The following is a 26,862-nucleotide window of genomic DNA, read 5'->3' as shown; positions in this document are numbered from 1 at the left end:
GGTCAAAGTGCGTGTGTTAACCCAATTTAGAGTGCGTGTGTAGGTGTGGTGGTTTTTGTGGGAGGGGGGTGGGCGTACTAAGCACAGGCTTACCTTGCATAGCACACCCACCGGGAGCCGGGCTGAGACCACCAAACTCAATTCACATGAAGCCGAGACCGGGATCCGAACCCCTAGCTGCAGAGGTGAATGGCTTGTCAGCACAGTGCCAATCGCGTTGAGCCACCGCAGCTCCCCGCCCATACTTGTTCTATTAACTAATATTAGTATTAAACCCAAAAACAAAAAAAAAATGCAATATAAATCGAAGCTCAGCAATTATGCCGCGTACGATCATTTTTCGGCATGAAAAAAATCGTCGTTTTCTCCAACTTCATCATTAAAATGACGTTGCCTACACATCATCAATTTTAAAAAATGCTCTAGCAAAGCGCGGTGACGTACAACACGTACGACGGCACTATAAAGGGGAAGTTCCATGCTGATGACGCCACCCTTGGGGCTGCTTTAGCTGATTTTGTGTTAGTAAAAGACGATTCACGCTTTTCTGTCTGTTACAGCGTGATTAACGTGCTTACTCCATTATGAATGGTAGTTTTGCCAGAATGAGCGCTCCCGTCTCATAACTTGCTTCTGAGCATGCATAGGTTTTAAACGTCGTTTTAGCCCACACACGATAATTTTTAACAACCCGAAAAACGACATAATTTAAAACGTCGTTAAAAAATGCAGCATGTTCGGAATTATTTTTTTTCGTTTTTCAGAACCCGAAAAATGATGTGAAGCCCACACACCATCATTTTAAATGACATTTTTTAAAAACTTTGTTTTTTTCATGCCGAAAAATGATCGTGTGTACGCGGCATAAGATGTGATCTTGTTTAGGTATTTTTTTTCACTTGGTGATCTAACCAGTAAGTCTGTTATTTGTCAACAGAACAAGCTGCCCAGACAAGTAGCAGTTAGAGGGTTGAGACAAAACATGTAAAACTGTGCTTACAATGGCCACTTTCATGTAAACCATTTAATTCAAAAAGGAAAAGAAGCCTGCTTCTGTAAACTAAAAAGTGTTAGATGGACTTTGGCTTTAATTTGTTAGTCATGTTCATCTTAATCCGCTAGTTTGCCAACACTACCCTCTCCCCAGATGGACCATGATGCTCTCCAAGCGTACGTCCCTTGCTTTTCCAGTGGAGTGGAAAAAGCTGGCTGTACACTAACAAATTATCAGGTGAAGGTTTGTACAAATGTCGATCAACATTTGTACAAAAATTCTCAGTACATTTGATGACAAAATTGTGTTTGCTTTTAACACTGGATTTTGAAATGAATGTAATTAACTGAACTGAACAAAGAGCACATACAATGTTAGAAATTCCTTTGTTCCACAAAGATTTTCCATCCCGCTCCTTCGAATTGTTTCGAATTGTCCATTTGACCCTATAATGATTAGCAGGTCGAACAAATGTTCTTCAAAAACAAAATTCTATTATAGCCTGCTTAACCAGTTGCCGACCAGCCGCCATAGTTTTACTGCGGCAAAATGGTTTCCATTCGCCCTGTGGCCACTAGGGGCACGCGCCCGCTGCTTGCCCCCGGAGCTGATGCGAGTGCCCAGCAGGCGCGGTGGTGACCACCAGGCACCCGGCGATTGCGCGTGACAGAACGAGAACGCTTTCAGGGGGAGAAATGACTGATCGTCTGTTCATACAAAGCATGAACAGCGATCTGCAATTTCCCCATGTAAGTTCATCCCCCTTCAGTTAGAACAATTATAGGGAACACAATTAACACCTTGACCGCCCCAATTATCGCTGTAAAATTGTCAATGGTCCCAAAAATGTCCTATGTGTCCTCCATAATGTCGCAGTCCCGATAAAAAAATAAATTGCTGCCATTACTAGTAAAAAATGAAATAAAAAAAAAGCCATAATTCTTTCCCCTATTTCGTAGACGTTATAAGTTTTGCGCAAACCAATCAATATACGCTTATTGCGATTTTTTTAACCAAAAATATGTAAAATACATATCAGCCTAAACTGAACAAAACATCTATTTAAAAAAATAAATAAATAATTGGAATATTTATTATAAAAAAAAAAAAAGTAAAAGATAGTGTTTTTTTCAAAATTGACGCTGTTCTTTTGTTTATAGCGCAAACAATTAAAACTGCAGAGGTGATCAAACACCACCAAAAGAAAGCTCTATTTGTGGGGAAAAGAGGGCGCACATTTTGTTTGGGTACAATGTCAACGACCGCGCAATTGTCAGTAAGACCCCTTTCACACAGAGGAGTTTTTCAGGCGGTACATCGCTAAAAATAGCGCTGCTATACAGCCTGAAAAACTCCCGCACTGCATACTCAATGTGAAAGCCCGAGGGCTTTCACACTGAGGCGATGTGCTGGCGGGAGAGAAAAAAATCTCTTGCCAGCAGCATCTTTGGAGCGGTGAGAGGAGCGGCGTGTATACCGCTCCTTCAGCGCTCCTTCCCATTTAAAACAATGGGAAACCGCGGTAATACCGCCCGCAATGCACCTCTGCAGAGGCGCATTGCGGGCGGTATTAACCCTTCATCGGCCGCTAGCGGGGGCTAATACCGCACCGCTAGCTAGATTGTTGTCCTATGGACAGAGTCTCCCACCTCAGCTGTAGATCTCTGCAGTTCATCCAGAGTGATCATGGGCCTCTTGACTGCATCTCTGATCAGTCTTCTCCTTGTATGAGCTGAAAGTTTAGAGGGACGGCCAGGTCTTCGTAGATTTGCAGTGGTCTGATACTCCTTCCATTTCAATATTATCGCTTGCACAGAGCTCCTTGGGATGTTTAAAGCTTGGGAAATCTTTTTGTATCCAAATCTGGCTTTAAACTTCTCCACAACAGTATATTGGACCTGCCTGGTGTGTTCCTTGTTCTTCATGATGCTCTCTGCACTTTAAACGGACCTCTGAGACTATCACAGTGCAGGTGCATTTATATGGAGACTTGATTACACACAGGTGGATTCTATTTATCATCATTAGTCATTTAGGTCAACATTGGATCATTCAGAGATCCTCACTGAACTTCTGGAGAGAGTTTGCTGCACTGAAAGTAAAGGGGCTGAATAATTTTGCACGCCCAGTTTTTCAGTTTATTTGTTAAAAAAGTTTGAAATATCCAATAAATTTCATTCCACTTCATGATTGTGTCCCACTTGTTGTTGATTCTTCAAAAAAAATTACAGTTTTATATCTTTATGTTTGAAGCCTGAAATGTGGCAAAAGGTCGCAAAGTTCAAGGGGGCCGAATACTTTCGCAAGGCACTGTACATACATTACATGTATCCTGTTTTATTTAGATCCAAAGTACCTTTATTTTTTTAAATTGTAGAAGTAATTGTAATTGTAAAGGCAGAACATGGAGATGTAAACAAAGCATTTCCCTGTTCTGCCTAGCAACATGACAGGGATCCACTGCTCCCGGTGATCTTAACCCCTTGATCGCTCCCCTTTCCATGGACATTTACACAGTAATCAGTGCATTTTTATAGCACTGATCGCTGTATAAATGTCAATGGTCCCAAAATAGTGTCAAAAGTGTCCGATCTGTCCACTGCAATGTCGCAGTCACGAAAAAAACAAAAAACAAAAAAAAACGACATTACTAATTTAAAAGAAATATATAATAATGCCCAAAAAACTGCCCAATTTTATAAAGTTAGGAGGTGGAGGAGAGGTGGGTGGGGGGGGGGGGGGGGCGGGGGAAAGGGGAGTGGTCGGGACCTCTGGCTGGACAACTCAGAAGTAAATAGGATACAAGGGTTGTAAGAGGGTGTATGTTTTTTTTCTTAATTACCTATGCAAATTTATATTTTGTTTACGTGTACTTTTGATTAAAAAAAAGAATAATAAAAAAAAAAAAATAAAAAAAAAAGCAAGCCACAAATCTATCCCCTATTTTGTAGACGCGATAACTTTTGCGCAAACCAATCACTATACGCTTATTGCAAAAATATGTAGAAGAATGCATATTGGCCTAAACTAAAGGAAGAAATTTGTTTTTGTATATATTTTTTTGTGATATTTATTATAGCATTTTTTTTCTAAATTGCCGCTTTTTTGTTTATAGTGCAAAAAAAAAAAAAAAAAAACACGCAGAGGTGATCAAAAGCTTTATTTGTGGAGAAAAAAAAAAAAGACGTAAATTTTGTTTGGGTACAACGCTGCATGACTGTCAGTTAAAGCGACACAGTGCTGTATCGCAAAAAGGGGCTTGGTCAGGAAGGGGGTAAATCCTTCCGGAGCTGAAGTGGTTAAAGGCATAGTATAGCAAGGTGCCAGTAACTGCACCTCAGCACTAGGATAGCCCACACATACTAGAATGTTCCTTGGTAAACACTAGTGCATAAAAAAGAACGGAAATAATGTGACAAATCTTCACTGAAAAGGTATCACATGCCTTTTGATACACCAAGTGATGTACATTTGCAAATGAATGACAACTGGGAGCTATGCTATTATGGAAGCTTTTTTTCACTTGTGAAACACAATGGACCATTCTGTTTAAACCATCAGGTTTATGTACTTGCATCATGCATTTCTCAAAAAAAAAAAAAAAAAGTTAGGCTGCTTTTACACCGCTCCACTGAAAAAGTGCATATGCGATTTTCATGCATTTCCAGTGCGTTTTCTGGTTGCCTGATTCCCAGCATGCACCTGTGAAACAGTTAGAATGGAGGCGCCAGCGGAGAGGCGCCGGCGGAAAGGAGTGAAGCTCCGGGGTGGCCGCGTCACTGGACAGTGGAACAGGTAAGTGTGTTTATTAAAAGCCAGCAGCTACACTTTTTGTAGCTGCTGACTTATAATAAACATAAAAAAGGCTGGAACGCCCCTTTAAGTTGATTCATTGATCAACTTGGGTACAACCAGCATGTCAGATTTTTAGGATGCGCTTATTGCTATAGCCGGAAGCAGTAATTACTGTGTTCTCCGACCCCAGGGGAACACAACAGCTCAGCGGGAGGGATTCAAATGATTTTTTTTCCCCATCAGCTATGGCTTGTCTTAGGTAGTCGAAGACGGGCAGATATCTTGGTCGATGATAGGTAGCAACATCTGCCTGCCCTTCAATGACTTACACACCTCTGGGACCAGCCTTGATTTTTTTCCCCCATTTGGTTGAAAGAAGACTGTGCCATACAGAGAGTAAATGGTCCATCAACTTTTACTTTTCATTAGCTAAAGGCCATATAATTTTCTAATTCATTTTCCTTCAACTATCTAGTGTTGTAACCCTCCCTTATTCTATCCAAAATTAAATGATACATTTAGGCTTTAGATATTTTTTAAGGTATACATTGGTTCTGTTAAATAAATCAACCATTCAGATATACTACAATTAATCGTTATATTTACCTGGCACTGACGGCGTAAGACAATGCATGGGTGAGCCAACACATTTTCTGTAAAGAGACTTGGAGAACACAAGATTACCGTAAGTAAGCAACAGCTAATCAACATGTATATATTCATAGGACATAAACATTTAAATATTTGAAGGGGTCTAAGCCTTGTAAACATTTGGAGTATTGCACTGTTTTAGCCAATGATTAATTCAGAATGTTTGAAACAGGAGCTTCAGTCTCAGCTACAAATACTAATATAAGGACACTTAGGGCCAGTTCACACCAGACGCAGTTCCGTGTGCATTTTTTTCGGCACAAAATGCATGCACAGCGTTTTCCATGTATTCCAATAGCTCTAGTTCACACCATGCAGTTGGTTTCTGCACCGAAAACTGACTGCATGGTGTGAACTAGAGCCATTGGAATACATGGAAAACACTGTGCATGCATTTTTAGTGCAGAAAAAAGGCACACGAAACTGTACGGAACTGCGTCTGGTGTGAACTGGCCCTTAAAGGGGCTTGTAAACCCTTGTGTTTTTTCACCTCAAAGGGTCACTAAAGGAAAAAAATGTTTTAGCTGAAATGACTGTTTACAGGGTATAGAGACATAATAGTTAACTGATTTATTTTAAAAATGATTAAAAATAGATAAAAAACAATCATATAATGTGCCTGCAGTTTAGTTTCGTTTCTGCTGTTGTTTGCTGGTTCTCTCATGTACAGAGCCAGAGAGCCAATAGAGGGCAGCGATACTTTGTCTAAAACTCCTCAGCACCAATCCAGTTTCAGGACTGCAGTAAGGTAAAGGAAGCTATTTAGCTAAAAAAAAACATTTCCTTTAGTGACCCTTTAACCACTTCCGGCCCGCGCTATAGCCGAATGACGGCTTCAGCGCGGGCCTCAAAATCCAAGAGGACGTCATTTGACATCCTCCTGTTTGTTCGTTCCCCGAGCGCGCTGCGGGGAAATTCTGTGTTGGCCGTGTCCCCTGGACACAGCCAATTACAGATCGCCGCAAACGGCCAATCAGAGTGGCCGTTTGCGATGCGATCTGTGTGGCCAATGAGAGATGATCTCAAATGTAAACATATGAGATCATCTCTCATTGCCGCCTCTCCCTCCTCACACAGACAGCGCGTGTGAGGAGAGAGAAGGTCTGATTACTGTAAATTACTGTGAAAAAAAGTGCCCGTTTACAGTGCCCATCCCAGTGCCCATCCCAGTGCCATCCCAGTGCCATCCCAGTGCCATCCGTGTTGAACATACAGTGCCATCCCTTTGCCACCTCATCAGTGCCAATCAGTGCCCACCTGTGCCGCCAATCAGTTGCTACCTGTGCCGCCAATCAGTTGCTACCTGTGCCGCCAATCAGTTCCCACCTGTGCCGCCAATCAGTTCCCATCTGTGCCGCCACATCAGTTCCCATCTGTGCCGCCACATCAGTGCCCACCTGTGCCGCCACATCAGTGCCCACCTGTGCCGCCACATCAGTGCCCACCTGTGCCGCCACATCAGTGCCCACCTGTGCCGCCAAATCAGTTCCTACCTGTGCCGCCAATCAGTGCACATCTGTGCCGCCAATTAGTGCACATCTGTGCCGCCACATCAGTGCCCACCTGTGCCGCCACATCAGTGCCCACCTGTGCCGCCACATCAGTGCCCACCTGTGCCGCCACATCAGTGCCCACCTGTGCCAATCAGTGCCCATTTGTGCAGCATTATCAGTGCACATCTGTTCAGCATTATTAGTGCACATCTGTGCAGCATTATCAGTGCCTACCTGTGCTGCCAATCAGTGCCCACCTGTTCCGCCACATCAGTGCCCACCTGTGCCGCCACATCAGTGCCCACCTGTGCCGCCACATCAGTGCCCACCTGTGCCGCCACATCAGTGCCACCTCAGTGCCCACCTGTGCCAATCAGTGCCCATCTGTGTAGCATTATAAGTGCACATCTGTGCAGCATTATCAGTGCACATCTGTGCCGTCTCATCAGTGCCCATCTGCTCCGCCAATCAGTGCCCATCTGCTCCACCTTATCAGTGCCGATCTTCTCCACCTCATCAGTGCCCATCAGTGAAGGCTTAGCACACACCTGTGCAGTTGCATCAGCAACCATGTCCAAAAGGTCCAAAAGGTCCTATTCCCTTCAGGAGGCATTCCAAATCATTTCTGCCCCCGACGAGAGCAACGGGGAGCTCTCTCTTTCAGAGTCCCTTTCAAATTCAAATTCTGAGTTGGACGTCAATTATGAGCCCGCCCTCAGTAGCGGAACACTGAGTGACTCAGAGGAGGAAGATAGCCGGCCGGCTAAACGAAGGCGTTCTAGTGAGGAGGCAGTGCCATCCACCAGCACCGCAGTGCCATCCGCCAGCACTGCAGGGCCATCCGCCAGCACTGCAGGGCCATCCGCCAGCACTGCAGGGCCATCCGCCAGCACCGCAGTGCCTCGGCAACAAACTTCCAGGACCCATGCCAGCCTTCCCTATGCCCTTCAGAACCCCTTGTGGCTTCCTGCTACTTCAGGAGAAGCCAACATTCCCCCTTTCACGGCCCAGCCAGGAATCCAAGTGAACACGGAGAATTTCACCCCAATTGATTATTTCAATCTAATGTTCACAGAAGACATGCTATCCGAAATTGTGGCCCAGTGCAACCGATTTGCACAGCAATTTATTGCAAATAATCCCACGTCATACCATGCCCGTCCCTTCCAGTGGAGAGACCTTACGGTGGAGGAGTTTAAAATTTTTTTAGGCCTAACATTTTGTATGGGACTCAACCCAAAAAACACTTACCGTGCCTTTTGGTCCAAAAACCCGATCTACCACATGCCCATCTTCTCCAGCGTAATGCCCAGATCCCGATACTTTGCCATAATGAGATTCTTACATTTCAACGACAATACCCAGAGCCATCCCCGAAATCATCCAGAACATGACAGACTTTTCAAAATTCGGCCCTTACTGAATTATTTTTCAGAAAAATTCCCCCAATTATATACCCCGGACCAACACATCTGTGTGGATGAATCGCTTGTTAAATTTAGTGGCAGACTCCAAATAAAACAATTCATGCCCAGCAAAAGAGCCCGCTATGGCGTGAAGGTCTACAAATTGTGTGACCGAGTCACAGGATACCTGTATGCCTACAGAGTATACGAAGGCAAGGACACCCAGATCAATCCCCCTAATTGCCCAGACTACTTGGGATCAAGTGGCAAAATTGTTTGGGAACTCATTAACCCCCTATTGGAAAAAGGCTATCATCTATACGTAGATAATTTCTACACCTCTCTTCCCCTGTTCCACAACCTGCACCGGAAGCAGACCCCGGCTTGTGGCACCGTCAGAAACAATAGGAAAGGCTTTCCTCAAAGCCTGGTGAACACAACGCTGAAAAGAGGAGAATCAGCAAGTCTGCGTAACAATGCGGTTCTGGCGGTGAAGTGGAAGGACAGAAGAGACGTGTACATGCTATCTTCCATCCATAATGATACCGTCGTTGAAACCCGCAGAAGGCGTGGCACCACCATCCGAAAGCCCACTTGCATCCAGGACTATAATTTGTTTATGGGGGGGGTCGACTTCAACGACCAGATGCTTGAACCCTATCTTGCTACAAGAAGAACGTACCATTGGTACAAAAAAGTTGCCATTTATTTTTTTCAATTGGCCATATACAATTCTTATGTAATTTACAGCAACTCCACCCAAAACCCCAAACAGTTCCTTGGCTACCAAGAGGACCTTATCACTGCCCTTATTTTCCCGAACGGCCCACCCCAAACCATCCGATCTGATGTTTTAAGTCGTCTCGCCGAACGTCATTTTCCCGATAAAATCCCTCCCACAGAAACAGGCCGACGACGTCAAAAAAAATGCAAGGTATGCGCCAGTGATGGAGTCAGACGAGACACATCTTTCCATTGTGTGGATTGTCCTTCCCAACCAGGCCTCTGTATAATTAACTGTTTTCGCCGTTACCACACCAAACTAAAGTATTAATCCTCCGTTCCTGCCTTCACACACCTTCACACCCCTTATGCCACCGCCTGCTCTGTAACTGACCCCGGCTTGTTTTTTGACCACGATTCTGCCTAATGATTTTGTAATACCTCTGCCCGATATGGAACTGACCCCGGCTTGTTTTTTGACCACGATTCTGCCTAACGATTTTGTAATGCCTCTGCCCGATTTGGAATTGACCCTGGACTGTTTTTTCGACCATTCTTCTGCCTAACGATTCTGTACTGCCTCTGCCTGATCTGGAACTGACCTCGGACTGTTTGACCATGTTTTTGCCTGCCTCATGGACTGATCTTGTACCCTGCTACTGAACTAGTGGGAACACAGGGGTCTCACATATGTGAGGGGCGCCAGAAAAGTTTTTCTGGATGAAGAAAACTTTTTTGTTTTCTCATCCTAGATTAGGGTCTGGTTGCCCGGAGGCTTCAAAGAGATTTGGGTGGGAGAAGCCTCTACCCCTGTCCCCATTCTGTCCTGAACGAGGCCCTACTTCTGCCTGCTGCCTGTAGGACCTATGCCATCATGCCTCTGCCTGTTGCATGAACTGACCACCTGCACTAACCCTGACGGGACAGTATCCCTGCCTGGACGTTGCTGACCAAGTCCCTGCCTGCTGCCTGAACCAGTGCTATCCTGCTGTAGAACTGCGCTACTATTACCACAGGTAATCTTTTGTTTACGCTTTGCTCAGCATAATGTATTTTGAGGTGTAATTCTTGGTATGTGCATACTATGTGTCTCTGGAACACCTGACGGTGTTCCTTGCATGTTGGATCTCTGTATGTGGTCAGGCTATGTAGAAGTCTCACACATGTGGTATTGTTGTACTCAGGAGGAGTAGCAGAATGTATTTTGGGGTGTAATTTTTGCTATCTAAATGCTATGTGTTGGAAATATCTTAGAAACATACAACTTTGTGTAAAAAAAATGCGTTTTCATTTTTCTTCCACATGTTCCAAAAACTTCTGGAAAAAAATGAACCATTCAAAAGACTCATTATGCCTCATAGATTATACGTTGGGGTGTTCGCTTTCCAAAATGGGGTCATTTTGTGGGTAATTCCATTGTCCTGGTGTTCCAGGGCCTTCAAAAGTGTAATAGGTAGTCAACTAGTTAGATGTGCAATTTATGCTCCTAAAACCCCTGATGGCGCTTCCTGCATGTTGGGCCTCCGTATGTGGCCAGGCAGTGAAAAAGTCTCACACATGGGGTATCGTTTTACTCAGGAGGAGTAGCAGAATGTATTTTGGGGTGTCATTTGTGGTATGTACATGCTATGTGTTGGAAATATCTTATCAATGGACAACTTTGTGTAAAAAAAATGCGTTTTCATTTTTTTTCCACATTTTCCAAAAACTGCTGGAAAAAAATAAACCGTTCAAAAGACTCATTATGCCTCATAGATTATACGTTGGGGTATTAGCTTTCCAAAATGGGGTCACTTTGTGGGTAATTCCATTGTCCTGGTGTTCCAGGGCCTTCAAAAGTGTAATAGGTAGTCAACTAGTTAGATGTGCAATTTATGCTCCTAAAACCCCTGATGGCGCTTCCTGCATGTTGGGCCTCCGTATGTGGCCAGGCAGTGAAAAAGTCTCACACATGGGGTATCGTTTTACTCAGGAGGAGTAGCAGAATGTATTTTGGGGTGTCATTTGTGGTATGTACATGCTATGTGTTGGAAATATCTTATCAATGGACAACTTTGTGTAAAAAAAATGCGTTTTCATTTTTTTTCCACATTTTCCAAAAACTGCTGGAAAAAAATAAACCGTTCAAAAGACTCATTATGCCTCATAGATTATACGTTGGGGTATTAGCTTTCCAAAATGGGGTCACTTTGTGGGTAATTCCATTGTCCTGGTGTTCCAGGGCCTTCAAAAGTGTAATAGGTAGTCAACTAGTTAGATGTGCAATTTATGCTCCTAAAACCCCTGATGGCGCTTCCTGCATGTTGGGCCTCCGTATGTGGCCAGGCAGTGAAAAAGTCTCACACATGGGGTATCGTTTTACTCAGGAGGAGTAGCAGAATGTATTTTGGGGTGTCATTTGTGGTATGTACATGCTATGTGTTGGAAATATCTTATCAATGGACAACTTTGTGTAAAAAAAATGCGTTTTCATTTTTTTTCCACATTTTCCAAAAACTGCTGGAAAAAAATAAACCGTTCAAAAGACTCATTATGCCTCATAGATTATACGTTGGGGTATTAGCTTTCCAAAATGGGGTCATTTTGTGGGTAATTCCATTGTCCTGGTGTTCCAGGGCCTTCAAAAGTGTAATAGGTAGTCAACTAGTTAGATGTGCAATTTATGCTCCTAAAACCCCTGATGGCGCTTCCTGCATGTTGGGCCTCCGTATGTGGCCAGGCAGTGAAAAAGTCTCACACATGGGGTATCGTTTTACTCAGGAGGAGTAGCAGAATGTATTTTGGGGTGTCATTTGTGGTATGCACATGCCATGTGAGAGAAATAAGCTATTACAATGACAATTTTGAGAAATTTTTTAAATGAAAAATAAAAATCTTAATTTTGCAAAGAATTGTGGGAAAAAAACACAACTTCAAATAACTCACCATGCCTCTTAATAAATACCTTGGAATGTCTACTTTCCAAAAAGGGGTTATTTTGGGGGCATTTGTACTTTCCTGGCTTGTTAGGGTCCCAAGAAATGAGATAGGCCTTCAGTACATCAGGTGTGATCAGATGTGACAATTTTTTATGATTTGCACTATAGCTTGTAGACTCTAAAACTTTCACACAGACCAAATAATTTCCAAAAATTTTGGGTTATTTTTATCAAAGACATGTAGCAGTATAAATTGTGGCCAAAATTTATGAAGAAATATTAATAATTTGCAAAATGTTATCACAGAAACTAAGAAAAAATCATTTTTTTTCCAAATTTTCGGTCTTTTTTCATTAATAGCGCAAAAAATAAAAAACCCAGAGGTGATCAAATACCACCAAAAGAAAGCTCTATTTGTGGGAAAAAAAGGACAAAAAAATAATTTGGGTACAGTGTTGCATGACTGAGTAATTGTCATTCAAAGTGTGACAGCGCTGAAAGCTGAAAATTGCTCTGGGCAGGAGGGGTGTTTAAGTGCCCAGTAAGCAAGTGGTTAATGCATCCTATGCATCTCAAGCCGATTTGTCAACCGGCTTCGGGTGCAGGTATTGCAATTAAGGGAAACTGGCAGTGAAGCATTTAGGCTTCTGAGCTGGTTTCTTTCCGAGCATGCATGAGTCACGCACGATGCACTTTTTGAATGCTTTCCGCCATCTTCTGAGACCTGTGTGTGTACCCGAAGGCACTGGGGGGCGGGGGTGTTCAGTGAGGAGGAGGGGGGGGCCAGAAAGGTCATAGATTGCTGACCGGCGATCTTACCCAGAAGTAGGTGCGGGTACCTGTCAAAACCAGGTACCTGCCCCCTCACCCCCAAAAAAGTACCAAACGTGGCAGTGGAGGGGGCGACGGTGCGAACAAGCCAAGCGCCGCTTTAAGTAATACCTTTTATTGGTTAAAGGAGAAGTTCATTTTTTAGGATAGATAGATAGATAGATAGATAGATAGATAGATAGATAAAAAATAAATAAAAAATTACATTTCACATTTTTTTTGGAGCCTGTAAAACATTGCACCAGTGATCAGTAGATTGCTGGTGCAATGCAGGTCTCCAGTAGACCAGGCAGTGTATCTGTGTGCCTGTAAATCCCATATGGGTAAACAGATACAATCTGACAGGAAGAGAGAATGAACTACCATGGGGCATGAAGATCCCTGCTAGCTGTCAGATTGGGGAATCGGGGAGGTGTGGGGGGCGGTCCATTCGTACACAGTGAACATGGGTGCAACATGCAAGTTCAGCCTAAAACTTTAACGCCAAGTCTACTCTCAGCCACAGGGCTGAATAGATTAGGTTTAGAATGTGGCTGCGAGAAGGTTTAGAGTTAGTTCTAATTGAAGTTTTGCAGACTTTGGGGATTCCTTCTTCGAGCCTTATATAAAATGAATGACTGTTCTGAAACCGACAGAGAAACAATAAGGATCAGTTTGGAAATGTTATTTGGGCGATTCATTACAAGATAAGAAGTCCAGGCTCTATTCTCATCTCAAGTGAAGGGTTTACTTTCCCTTCATTGATTATGTTTCGATTATGTGGACTACCCAAGAGATTTTTTTATCAGCTTCACAACAACTTTGACACCATACTAAAAACAAATAAAAAATGAAACCACTCACAAGAAAAAAAAAAAAAAAAAAAAAAAAAAAAACCAACACCTTCCTGGACACCACAATAAGGCCCTTTTTTTTTTCGGTCTACATGTGTGAACACATGTAGACCGAAAGAAAAAACAAAAAAAAAAACAACAACAACAACAACGGAGGAAGTTTTCATCAGTTGCAGATTTATTTTTTTGCATCCACTACCAAAAGAAAATCAGATGCATAAAAAAAATAAATGAACTGTTTAGCCACATACATCAGTTTTTCGTCCGTTCATTTTTTTAACAGAAACAAAAATAGGAATTTGATCCATTTAAAATAAATAAATAAATGGGATGTTGTTGGAAGCGGATGTAAACTGATGTAAATGGACGATCATCCATTTTTCCATATTGATATGTCCGTTTTTTTATCCATTGATGGATGGATGTAAAACAGACAAACGCATGTGTGAAAGCGGCCTGAGAATTATAGGAGCAAAATTGCAAACATTCGTCTACAGAAACTGCAAAGGCCACCCACCCCTCACATAACTCAGGCATGATAGTTTCCATCTTATGATACTGTAGGTACAATGTTAAAAAAAAACAAAAAAAAAAAAAACAGAGGTCATCATACTAGTCAACACTGTGTCCCCCCCCCCCCAATTGAGTTACTGTGTTTGGTCAGCCACCCGTCAGAATACACTGATCAGATGCTTGTTTTCCAGCATGCCTGTTCAATAATAGCCAGTCTTTAAACCAGGTTCAGACAGGCTGCAGTACACACGGGTCATCCATTTTCTGTTGAACCAGACAATATTTGGCCCATGTGTACCAGCCTTCTTGCTGGCCATGCACACAGCTGAATAAGATGAAAGCCAAGCCATTGGTGGCCCTGATGGCACCAAACCCAACAGACTTTGGCCTGAAGATAAAATGCGCTGGGCAGAAAATCTCAGGAAACAGCAACCGTAGCCAATCGGATGCAGTCACTATTTAGGTATACTGACCGCAGCAAGAGCAGTGGCTATTAGAATACAACAGCCAGTGCCAGTGGGTGGTACCCTCTATCCACACTACTGAGCTTAGATGTGGGAACTTACTGGTTTTTCTCAATCAGCCTTTGTATAGCTAGCCTTAGATAGCTTATTGTATACACAGTATATTTTAATACTACAGTGCCTTAAAAAAGTATTCATACCATTACCTCTTGAAATTTTCCACATTTTGCCATGTTACGACCAAAAATGTAAATTAATTTTATGTGATAGACCAAAACAAAGCAGCACATACCAGTAATTGTGAAGTGGAAGGAAAATGATAAATGGTTTTCAATTTTTCTTACAAATAAATATGTGAACATTTTGGCGTGCATTTGTATTCAGCCCCCTAAATCAATAATTTGTAGAACCTCCTTTCGCTGCAATTGCAGCTGCAAGTCTTTTTAGGGATGTCTCTACCAGCTTTGCACATCTAGAGAGTGACATGTTTGCTCATGCTTCTTTATAAAATATCTCAAGCTCTGTCAGATTGGATGGAGAGTGTCTGAACAGCAATTTTCAATCCTTGACACAGATTCTCAATTGGATTTAGGTCTGGACTTTGACTGGGCCATTCTAACACATGAATATGCTTTGATCTAAACCATTCCATTGTAGCTCTGGCTGTATGTTTAGGGTCATTGTCCTGCTGGAAATTGAACCTCTGCCCCAGTCTCAAGTCTTTTGCAGACTCTAACCGGTATTCTTATAAGATTGACCTGTATTTTGCTCCTTCAATTCCTATCAATGCTGACCAGCTTCTCTGTCCCTGCTGAAGAAAAGCATCCTCACACCATGATGCTGCCACCACCATGTTTCAAGGTAGGGATGTGTGTTCAGGGGGATGTGCAGTGTTAGTTTTCCACCACACATAGGGGCAGTTCCACAGAGAGAGTAGGCCGGCGTATCTACCGATACGCCGGTGTACTTTCAAATTACCCGCGTCGTATCTTTGTTTTGAATTCTCAAAACAAGATACGACGGCATCTGGGTTAGATCCGACAGGCGTACGTCTTCGTACGCCTTCGGATCTAAGATGCAATTCTTCGGCGTCCGCTGGGTGGCTTTCCCGTCGTTTCCCGCGTCGAGTATGCAAATTAGCTATTTCCGACGATCCACAAACGTACGAGCGGCCTTCGCATTTTTTTACGTAAAGTTAAACCTGCTATTTGGTGGCGTACTCAATGTTAAGTATGGCCGTCGTTCCCGCGTATAATTTGAATTTATTTTTTTGTTTGCGTAAGTCGTCCGTGAATCGTGATGGACGTACTTCACGTCCATGTTAAAAAAAATGACGTCCTTGCGACGTCATTTAGCGCAATGCACGGCGGGAAATTTAGGGACGGCGCATGCGCAGTTCGTTCGGCGCGGGGACGCGCTTCATTTAAATGAAACACGCCCCCTAATCGCCGATTTGAATTATGCGCCGTTACGCCACGAGAGATAGACTACGCCGCCGTAACTTACGGCGCAAAATCTTTATGGAATCGAACCAAAGCCGGAAAAGTTACGGCGGCGTAGCGTATCTCAGATACGCTGCGCGGGTGCAGATCTCTGTGGATCTGCCCCATAGCGTTTTGCTTTTAGGCCAAAAAGTACAATTTTGGTCTCATCTGACCAGAGAAAATTCTTCCACATGTTTGCTGTGTCCCCCACATGGCTTCTCACAAAAGGCAATTCTTATGGCTTTCTTCTTGCCACTCTTCCATAAAGTCCAGATTTGTGGAGTGCACGACTAGTAATTGTCCTGTGGACAGATTCTCCAGAGTTGTGGATCTCTGCAGAGTTACCATGGGCCTCCTGGCTGCTTCTCTCATTAATGCTCTCCTTGCCCGGCCTGTCAGTTTAGGTGGATGGCCGTTTCTTAGTAGGTTTGCAGTTGTGCCATACGCTTTCCATTGTCATATGATGGATTGAACAGAGCTCCCTGAGATGTTCAAAGCTTGGGATTTTTTTTTTTTTATAACTGAAACCCATTTTAAACTTCTTCACAACTTTACCCCTGACCCGTCTGGTGTGTTTCTTGGAGTCCACGATACTGTTTGTTCACCAAGGTTCTCCAACAAACCTCTGAGGGCTTCACAGAACAGTTTTATTTATGCTGAGATTAAATTACACACAGGTGGACTCCATTTACTAATTAGGTGACTTTTAAAGGCAATTGGTTCTACTAGATTCTAAATAGGGGGCATCCGAGTTAAGGGGGCTGAATAAAAAAGCACGCCACACTATTCAGATATTTGTAAAAAAAAAAAAATTATCATTTATGGAATGAAATTAAAAAAGAGGTTTCAAGAAGCGCACACATTCCACAAGTATTGCAAAGCTGCCTTTCCATGTCATGCTAAAAATAATCATTAGCTTTTTTTTTTTTGCACCAAAAAACGCATGGAAAGTACATTGTATGGTTTCCAATGGCATAGTTCACATCAGTACAGTCAGTTCCAGGGCTTTCTAGCTCCAGAAAAAAAAAAAAAAAAGCATGTGCACTGGACTGTACTAGAACGCGGTAAAAACGCATCAAAACCGCACCAGAACGTGTCAAAAACACGCATGCAGAAAAGCATCCGGAACAGATCTGGAGTGTGAACCAGCATAAAGAAAGACTCTAGACAGTGGATGCTTGGCTTCTGGTGTGTACCTGTGCCTTTAAGAAGCAATGTTCTCCTTCCAGGCATACCTGCCCTTAATTTATTAATTGCTAAATATACTCCAATATGGAGACTCTCCTAGAATAGAGTTAGGATTGCACCATACAGAGGGGCCATGGCGAGGCAGTGCAGACTCCACATATATTTGTAAATGTTGAGCAACTAAAACTTCTGTTTTTTTTACAAAATTGTTAGACAGTGTAATTGACTTTTGTTTTTGGCTAGCTGGCAAGTGTGCTGGGAAATACATTTTGTTTTGTTTGCTCTGTGCAAATCCCTTCCATGCACACCTTGCTCCAAAAGCTAGTTATAAATAGGGATGGCCGCCATTTTTGTTTCGATTTTACATGGAAGAGCGACAGACAACAAAAGTAACCAGTCGCGGGCCACAATGAGCGGAGTAGGCAGATGACAGGTCTGTGTCCAGGCTGCATATGCAAAGCAGACACAGTACAATCTAATCTATGGGCCCTTTGATCCAATCAGATGGAAGGGGACAGATCCACTTCTGTTTCTTTTTTTAGCAGATCGGATTGGAGGTAGGCCGGTGTAAAAGGGACAAAAGTCTGTTAACATTTGCCAATCCATAGAGGTGAATGGAGGGTCCGATCGGGTCGGACCGATCATGTGGAAGGGGCCCAAGGCTGCTTTTACACTGATGGTCTGCGGTCTATTGCGGCGCAGTGTACATGTGGTTTTCCTGCCGGTTAGCTGCACTTTGCCATCGACGTCTATTATATCCTGCAGATGTGGGGCACTTTCTGAAAAGCCACTTGCCTTCTCTACCGCTGGCTTCATTTACAACACTGATGCTCTCGGATGGCAGGTCGGCAACCTGCAATCTGGCCTTGCCAACCAGCCATCCCAGAGCAGGAGGTCGCAGGCCACGTCAGAGGGCTCCGTAGGCCACATGTGGCCCCTGGGCCACTTGTTGGGCACCCCAGCTCCAAGACATTTCCCCACCTCTTGATCTTCACTTTAATTCTCTATGGCAATGGTTACTGGAATAAATAAAGGGGTGAATCTCCTCAACAAAAACACAGACTGCAAAAAAAATATAAAACAAAAAAAAATGTCAGAGGCTCTAACCCTCTGTTCGTAAATAAATCCAAGTGTCCAAGATCCAAGAAATGGTTCAAAAGAAGCATACTAAAATCAAGCTCCTGAAGATCAGCCAGGATCTGGCACTGGGGCAGAGAAGACAAAGAATGGGGCAGGTCTCGAGAGTAAAAAGAAATGGCAACAATAGAATGAAATAACGTAGGGCTTTCGCTGGCTCTCTTAAAAACGTGGTATGTGTTTTTATTGCATTTTTAATGCATATGCGGTTAAGATGCATTTTCATTGCTGGTCAATTGTTGTTAGGAGCAGACACCCATCAGCATCCTAACAACCAGTGACTCTTCCCAGAGATGAGTCAGTCATTGGTTGATAAAGAGCCAGCATCCATCAGCATTCTACCAACCAGTGACTCATCCCACTGTCAGCAAGATGACAGCATGATGTAAACAAAGGAGCCGTCATTAAAAATAAACTATGGGGATTATTTACAAAAGGCAAATCCACTTTGCACTACAAGTGCAAAACTACAAGTGCAAAGTGCACTTGGAAGTGCAGTCGCTGTAGATTTGAATTGCAGCTCTGCTGATTTTATTACCCAATCATGTGCAAACTAAAATGCTGTTTTTTTTTATTTTCCTTGGCCCCCTCGGATCTACAGCGACTGCACTTGTAATGCAAAGTGGATTTGCCTTTTGTAAATAACCCTTATGTAAGAGTCCTCTCAACAATTGATTTCAGGCCCATGAGGTCTGGAAATTAATTTTAAAGGAGACCCAATACAAAAAAAAAAAAAAAATACCAAAAAAAAAGAAGAAGAAGGAGGAGGAGCAGAAGGTGTGGGGTCCCCCAAAATCAATACCAGACTCTTATTTGAGCAAACAGCCTTGCAGGATAGGAAAAGGGGGAAGGGATCTCCCTCGCCTGGACATGTTCATATTTGGTAAAAGTTGCCATAAAGGGACAGGGTTACCAAGTAGGATCGGACCATATACAGTATGATCAAGGCATCACTGGGGAACTCTGTCCCTTTACTTACTCCAAATGGGGGGGGGGGGGTGTTATTAGGTACCGGGCAAGCAACTGGAATGGTCGGGCGTTGGTGGCGGTTGTTCATTGTGACTGACTTGGAGCTACATTGCTGGATGATGTGATTGACGATAGATGTACATACATGAGGGACATTTTTTTTAATAAAGGACTTGTCAAAAAATGTCCTTAATGATTTTATTTGGTAAAATAGTAGAACTATGTACCCCTTACTCATTTACATGGTCTGAGCAGAGATCTGGGGGCCATCTTATTTTCAAAAGGTGTCTTCCAGATTCAGATAATCTTCCTGCCAGCAGACCCACACAGCCACTGGGCAAGGGTTGTGGGCAAGAGGTGGTGGTCCTCATCAAGGGGACAAGGTTCTGGGAATATCCCCTTGGTAAAGTGCCCCACTGGGGAAAGGATCTCCCCTTGGTAAAGTGCCCCAGGATGGGGTGCATGTGGCCTGGTATGGTTCAGAAGGGGGTGGTGGAAACTGCGACTCAAAAAATGCACCAAATTGATTTCAATAGAAGGCGCGCTGTTTAAAACCAGGCACCAAAGATGCTGTATGCAGGAAAAGATACGGCAGACGCAGTGCTCAGATGTGAACAGTTAAAGAGGAAAAACTTTCATGTGCAGTTGTCGTGCCAGAAAGGAGCAGTCTAGCGTGGCAAAAGTGCACTAGTGTGAAAAGGGTCGAACTCTAACACATAGGAACGCAATCAGGCAATTATCAAAAGGTGATCAGGGGTAACAGCAACAGATTTTGTTTTAGGCCGAAATACATCACGGCGAGATGTTGGACCGAGTGGTATTTGCGTTTAGGGTCCAATGCATGCTGGGACATATGCCCAGAATGCAGAAAACATATTGCACATACCTAGATCATCTACCTAAGCCCACCACACAATCAATGACTTAATTACCCCCCCAAAAAATAAAAAATTACTCAGGTTAATTTTAAATACTGTTCCACTGACTGTTACCTCCTAGATTGAGATTCATTTGTAAAAAAAGACCCAATTATTAGTAAGTAAAAAACAGACAAAAACAATAGTAGTAATAAAGAATACAACATTAAAGTGGTTCTAAAGGCAATTTGACTTAATGCATTTTCTTCTCACCCTAGTGCCCCCCCCTTCTCGATCCAGCACTGTGCCCGTCTGTTGCAGCTTTTCTCTCCTCTTCTTGATCTCACTGGAGGCTCTGATGGCAACGGAAGTCACTGGCTTCGGCAAGTCAAAACCAGTGAGAAGACAGCGGGACCAATCTGCGCTGTGTATGTCTATTGACGCACACAGCCCGGTTTGGGAGCGAGCCCACCTCTGCCCCCATAACAAGCAGCTTGCCATGACGCCAGACACAGAAGAGGAGCTGACAGTGCTGGCGGGGGCCCCAGGAAAGAAGGTTCTGGCCCACTCTGTGCAATTTCATTGCACAGAGCAGGTAAGTATGAACCTGTTTTTTTATTTCAGGGGAAAAAAAAAAATAGGACTTACCAATGCTTTAAGAGTTCCATAGAGTTTGTTTATTGTCCAACGTGTCTCCTTTATAGGGATGCACCGATACCAATACCAAGCATTTGCGCGAGTATCTGTACTCTTCCAAATGCTCCTGAAACTAAAAGACTGATGCAAATTGCACTGCAAAGGTGTCAATAAAAAAATAAATGGGCTCAAATCGCACTGAAAGAACCGCATGTAGATTAAACAGGAATGCAGTGCAATGCCTGTCCAAATTGCATGCGATTTCCCCCAACGTTCCTGTGCCTTTGTGTATAGAAAATGATTAAAGCGCCATCTAGTGGGCAGTTTAAAAAATGTAAGCACTCACAGTACATATCTGGCCAAATAACCTACATAGGTGTCCCGGTCCTCTGATGGCAGCAAATCAAGACTGCTGGAGGTGATGAAGGAGGCGGTCAACCCCCAAGCTGACATCACTTCCGCCCTATACAAATGGGATTCTGGAACTTCTCCAGCGGTCCCGATTTGCTAGTTTTGCAAAGTATCGTTACTCGGTATTGGTGAGTACTTGACCAAAAGTAATCGGTACTTGTACTCGCCCAAAAAAAAAAAAATGCCATCGGTGCAACTCTACTCCTTTATGTTGAATGTATAACCTCCAGATTTGGGCACCATTGCTGAGAAGGAGATCTTAGATCATAGTGCCCCACGCCAAATTGTACAGAATCACAATAAATCCACCAAAGACCTGAGAGTTAAAAATGGTATAACCCCCCAGAAATATATAAAAAATAAAAAAAAAGTCAGCCGCCACATCCAACTGGTAAACTAAAATATATCATTTTTCGGTTTCTGCATTAAATACCACTTTAAAGAATCTACTTTTCCCTTATTATTTCTCAATGAGGAGATTTCATAGATTAGATGTCACCATTTTACAAATTGGATATATTGTAACGCCTTACAGTCCCAACGAGCAACTGGAAATCAGCCTCATTGCTCTGATCAAGATTTCATTTTAATTTGCTTTATTTCTCCTGTATTTCCTGTCATTTTTATACTCCGTTTATAACTTTTGCATTTCATATATTTTTCCATCACAGAATCACAAATATTGACTCACATGAGCACCAAAATATCAAAACGCATTGCAGTGCTGATAACAGCCACTAGGCTTTATTAGCCTAGGTTCATACTAGTGCTTCTGCATAGTCATTCGTTTTTTCTGTGCGTTTTTTTATTTTTATATAAGCTGACTTTTTTGTAGAAGGAAACTGGTTACTTAACAAAAAACTGCCAAAAATGCACTAAACACACATGCACTTTTTTTTTATGCACTTTTCATGAGCTCCCACTGAAGTCTATGGAGCACACATTGCTTTACCAAAGAAACATCTGCACCTTTTCAAGAAAAAAATAAATAAATAAATAAAAAAATCGCACTGTTGCAGTATTGTGAATAGGCACCATAAAGAATAATAAACTAGCCCCTAGCGTTCATGCAGGACTCCATGGGACAGTACAAAGTGCTGCCTCATTCCCCCCCCCCTTTCTTTCACAGTTAGGTTGCTCCGGGTGATGGAAGGCTACGGAGCAGCATAGCAACAGGCCCCCGATTGGCCTATTCAGGCAGGATTGAGCCGGGCAGTGGTCAGAAAAGCCGGCGGCTTTCCCGCTCCATCTCACAGCCTGAGGGGACGCCGCGGAAGAAGGAGTCGTGCAGCTACAGCACTCTCTTCCTTATGAATAATAATATTTTTGTCTTGTCATGACGTTTGTTAGTGGGGTTTGTCATCCAGTTCAGTTCTGGATGGACTACTAAGAAATTAAATCATTTATGGTTATGACATTTTAAGATTATATATTTATGTTATGGATGTTGATTGTTTGTTTATCTTTGGGTAACCCCTTAATAAACGTTGTGGCCATTATTAGCCAAAATAAAGGATGGTGTGATGTTTGTTTATATATTAATTAAAAGGGGTTGTAAAGGTACAATTTTTTCCCCTAAATAGCTTCCTTTACCTTAGTGCAGTCCTCCTTCACTTACCTCATCCTTCCATTTTGCTTTTAAATGTCCTTATTTCTTCTGAGAAATCCTCACTTCCTGTTCTTCTGTCTAACTCCACACAGTAATGCAAGGCTTTCTCCCTGGTGTGGAGTGTCGTGCTTGCCCCCTCCCTTGAGGGGGCGAGCAGGAGAGTCAGGATGCTCTCTACGTTGCAGATAGAGAAAGGAGTGGTGTGTTAGTGGGCGTCCTGACTCTCCTGTAGTCTAAAGGGAGGGGGCAAGCACGACACTCCACACCAGGGAGAAAGCCTTGTATTACTGTGTGGAGTTACAGACAGAAGAACAGGAAGTGAGCAGTTCTCAGAAGAAATAAGGACATTTAAAAGCAAAATCGAAGGATGAAGTAAGTGAAGGAGAACTGCACTAAGGTAAAGGAAGCTATTTAGGTAAAAAAAAAAAAAAAAAAAAAAAAAAAGGTACCTTTACAACCCCTTTAATTAATATATAAACAAACATCACACCATCCTTTATTTTGGCTAATAATGGCCACAACGTTTATTAAGGGGTTACCCAAAGATAAACAGGTAAAGGTAAAGAAAGCTATTTAGGGAAAACATTTTGTTTACCTTTACAACCCCTTTAAGTACTTTGTGCTGTCCCATGTGATTTCCATTGTTGTGCAACAATAGATTCTTGGAAAAGCACACTAGTGAGAGTGAAGTCTGACTATCCATTTCCACTCAATCTTTGGTACTACAGATCATCCTTTTACGAGGTTTCATTGATGTGGTTTTTAAAATACTTTACAACACATCTCCCTCTAGTGGTAGAATTGTGCATGTATTTTTCCATCAATGAAATCTTATCAATGTAAAATTCACTAGCAGTATTATGATTGTTTTAGCCCTTATTAATACAATTTAGATATACTACATTGTGTTTAAAGTTATAGTAGCCTACGCTATGTGACCATGTTTTTTTTTTTTCCTACTGTTTTTTTTTTTTTAATTTTCCAATTCTTTGCAACACTGCTTGAAACCTAGATAAAAGGGGTACACCCCAAAAGCTTGTCCAGAGAATTTGAATGTTAGTGCAAATAAAGTATTAATGACATTACATAATTGTTTTCGTTATAAGTGAACCAATACAACTATGATCGCCTAAACCAAATTGTCTATCCAACAATGTGCCACCAATCTCGCCAATTTTTTTTGCATATGGAAAACTTTTTAAGCTCCATGCACACTGAAGCTGATAAGCTGCAGTTTATTGGCGTTTTGGCTTTTTTTTTTTTAAAGCCAATAAACTGAACTCTACGTTAGTTAGCCTATGTGCCCATGCACACCTGGGCGTTTTTTTAGTGTTAATGCGCTTTGGAGTTTATTGGCTTTTTTCTGAATGCCCGAAATTTGCGTTCAAAGTGCCGTTTTTTGGCGGGAAGAAGCGCTGAAAAACGCAAAACGCTGAAAAACGCTGAAAAACGCAGATGCCAGCGTTTTTTAATCCATTGAAAAGAAAGTAAAAAAAAAAAAAAGCTACACTGAAAAACGCTGATTAAAGCTATTGCAAAAACGCTAAAAAACGTTGAAAGGCTCCCTGCAAAGCTACTGGCGTTTTTTTATAGCTTTTATCAGCTTCAGTGTGCATGGAGCCTTACAATTCTCATTCCAGGCTTGAGAAAGGGTTTGGACCTCAAAATAAATTGCCTAACTGACAGACATTAGCTTACTTCCCAGGCCACGAGAATACTCCGAGGACACTGCTTGTTGCTTGCACCGGTCCTGTATTGTACAAGCCACTCGCCGACTGTCACTCACTACTGAGTCCCACATCTGTCACCGCAGCCCTGCTTCACCTTCTTGCACATTTCATCTTATTTTACTGATTGCTTTGTGGATGCCGCTAGTTGCCTTCACCTGCTCTGGACTACAGAGCCAACTCAGCCTGAGTTTATACTGGAACGACAAACCCTCCGACTTTGGAAGCTCATGTCGCATGACGTCTGAAAATCAATGTTTCACTAGAGACGTCTTAACGTGTCCGACACAAGTCTGAGCGACTTTGAAAATGCTATCTGTACTACTTTGGTCCGACTTCAGCCCATTGAATATCATTGAAGTTGGATCAAAGTAGGATCCTTGTCCTAACCATTCGACTTGTGACATCCGATATGGTGAGTGAAAGGAATTTACAATCGTGGCTGAAATTGTTGGCACCCCAGAAATGTTTCCAGAAAATAAAGTATTTCTCACAGAAAAGTATTGCAGTAACACGTTTTGCTATACATACGCTTATTCCCTTGTGTGTATTGGAACAAAACAAAACAAAAAAAAAAAGAGAGGAAAAAAAGCAAATTGGACATAATGTCACACAAAACTCCGAAAATGAGCTGGTCAAAATTTTTGGCACCCTTTCAAAATTGTGGATAAATAAGATTGTTTCAAGCATGTGATGCAAGTAACAGGTGTAGGCAATAGAAAAATCACACCTGAAAGCAGATAAAAAGGAGAGAAGTTCACTTATGCCGTGTACACACGATCGTTTTTTCCGATGAAAAAAGTGGGCCCCATCGGACTCCCCCCCCCCCATCGGTGTAAAAAAATAGAACGTGTTTTAACCACTTAAGACCCGGACCAAAATGCAGCTAAAAGGACCTTGCCCCTTTTTGCGATTCGGCACTGCGTCGCTTTAACTGACAATTGTGACGTGACTCCCAAACAAAATTGGCGTCCTTTTTTTCCCCACAAATAGAGCTTTCTTTTGGTGGTATTTGATCACCTCTGCGGTTTTTATTTTTTGCGCTATAAACAAAAACAGAGGGACAATTTTGAAATAAAAAAAATGCAATATTTTTAACTTTTTACTATAATAAATATCCCCCAAAAATATATATATATATATATATATATTAAAAAAATGGCGGCGATCAGCAATTTTTTTCGTGACTGCGACATTATGGCGGACACTTCGGGCAATTTTGACACATTTTTGGGACCATTGTCATTTTCACAGTAAAAAATGCATTTAAAATGCATTGTTCATTGTGAAAATTACAATTGCAGTTTGGGAGTTAACCACAGGGGGCGCTGATGGGTTTATGTGTTCCCCGAAGTGTGTTTACAACTGTAGGGGGGTGTGACTGTAGGTGTGACGTCATCGATTGTGTCCACCTATAAAAAGGGATGACACGATCGATGCAGCCGCCACAGTGAAGAACGGGGAAGCCGGGGACCGATCACGGGGCTCCAGCGGCGATCGGGTCCCGCAGCTTCGGACCGGGGCGCACGCCCGCGACCCATGGCTAGGTACTAGTACAGGACGTACATGTGCCCAGCCATGCTATTCTGCCGACGTATATGCGCAGGAGGCGGTCTTTAAGTGGTTAAGAGAAAAAAATCCATGCATGCCCAGAATCATTGAACTTAATTTTTCTCGGCTCGTCGTAGTGTTTTACGTCACCGCGTTTTGGACGGTCAGAATTTAGTCTGATAGTGTGTAGGCAAGACTGATGAAAGTCAGCTTCATCTGAAATTCCATCGGATTTTAATTCATCGGAAATCCGATCGTGTGTACACGGCATAAGTCTTTGCATTGGGTGTCTGTGTGCCACACTAAGCATGGGCAACAGAAAGAGGAGGAGAGAACTGTCTGAGGACTTGAGATGCAAAATTGTGGAAAAATATCAACAATCTCAAGGTTACAAGTCCATCTCCAGAGATCTAGATTTGCCTTTGTCCACGGTGCGCAACATTATCAAGAAGTTTGCAACCCATGGCACTGTAGCTAATCTCTCTCGGCGTGGATGGAAGAGAAAAATTGATGAAAGGTTGCAATGCAGGATAGTCTGGATGGTGGATAAGCCGCCCCAAACAAGTTCCAAAGAAATTCAAGCTGTCCTGCAGGCTCAGGGAACATCAGTGTCAGCGCCAACTATCCGTCGACATTTAGGCTGCATTCACACTATAACGCAGCGTATTTTGC

At 42.7% G+C, this 26,862-nt stretch overlaps 1 protein-coding gene across 1 annotated transcript in view; it reads right to left on the bottom strand.

The window, feature by feature from the left end:
- SLC25A46 (solute carrier family 25 member 46) overlaps window positions 1-26,862 on the bottom strand; it is a 69,696-nt gene that overhangs the window by 29,201 nt on the left and 13,633 nt on the right. The window contains exon 3 of the mRNA XM_040343291.1: window positions 5,396-5,453. Within this exon, the coding sequence (XP_040199225.1) occupies window positions 5,396-5,453 (58 nt within the window). The remainder of the gene's footprint in view (window positions 1-5,395; window positions 5,454-26,862) is intronic.

Source organism: Rana temporaria, chromosome 1 (assembly GCF_905171775.1).
Source record: "Rana temporaria chromosome 1, aRanTem1.1, whole genome shotgun sequence".
NCBI lineage: Eukaryota > Metazoa > Chordata > Amphibia > Anura > Ranidae > Rana > Rana temporaria.
This window is presented reverse-complemented; position numbering and strand designations above follow the sequence as displayed.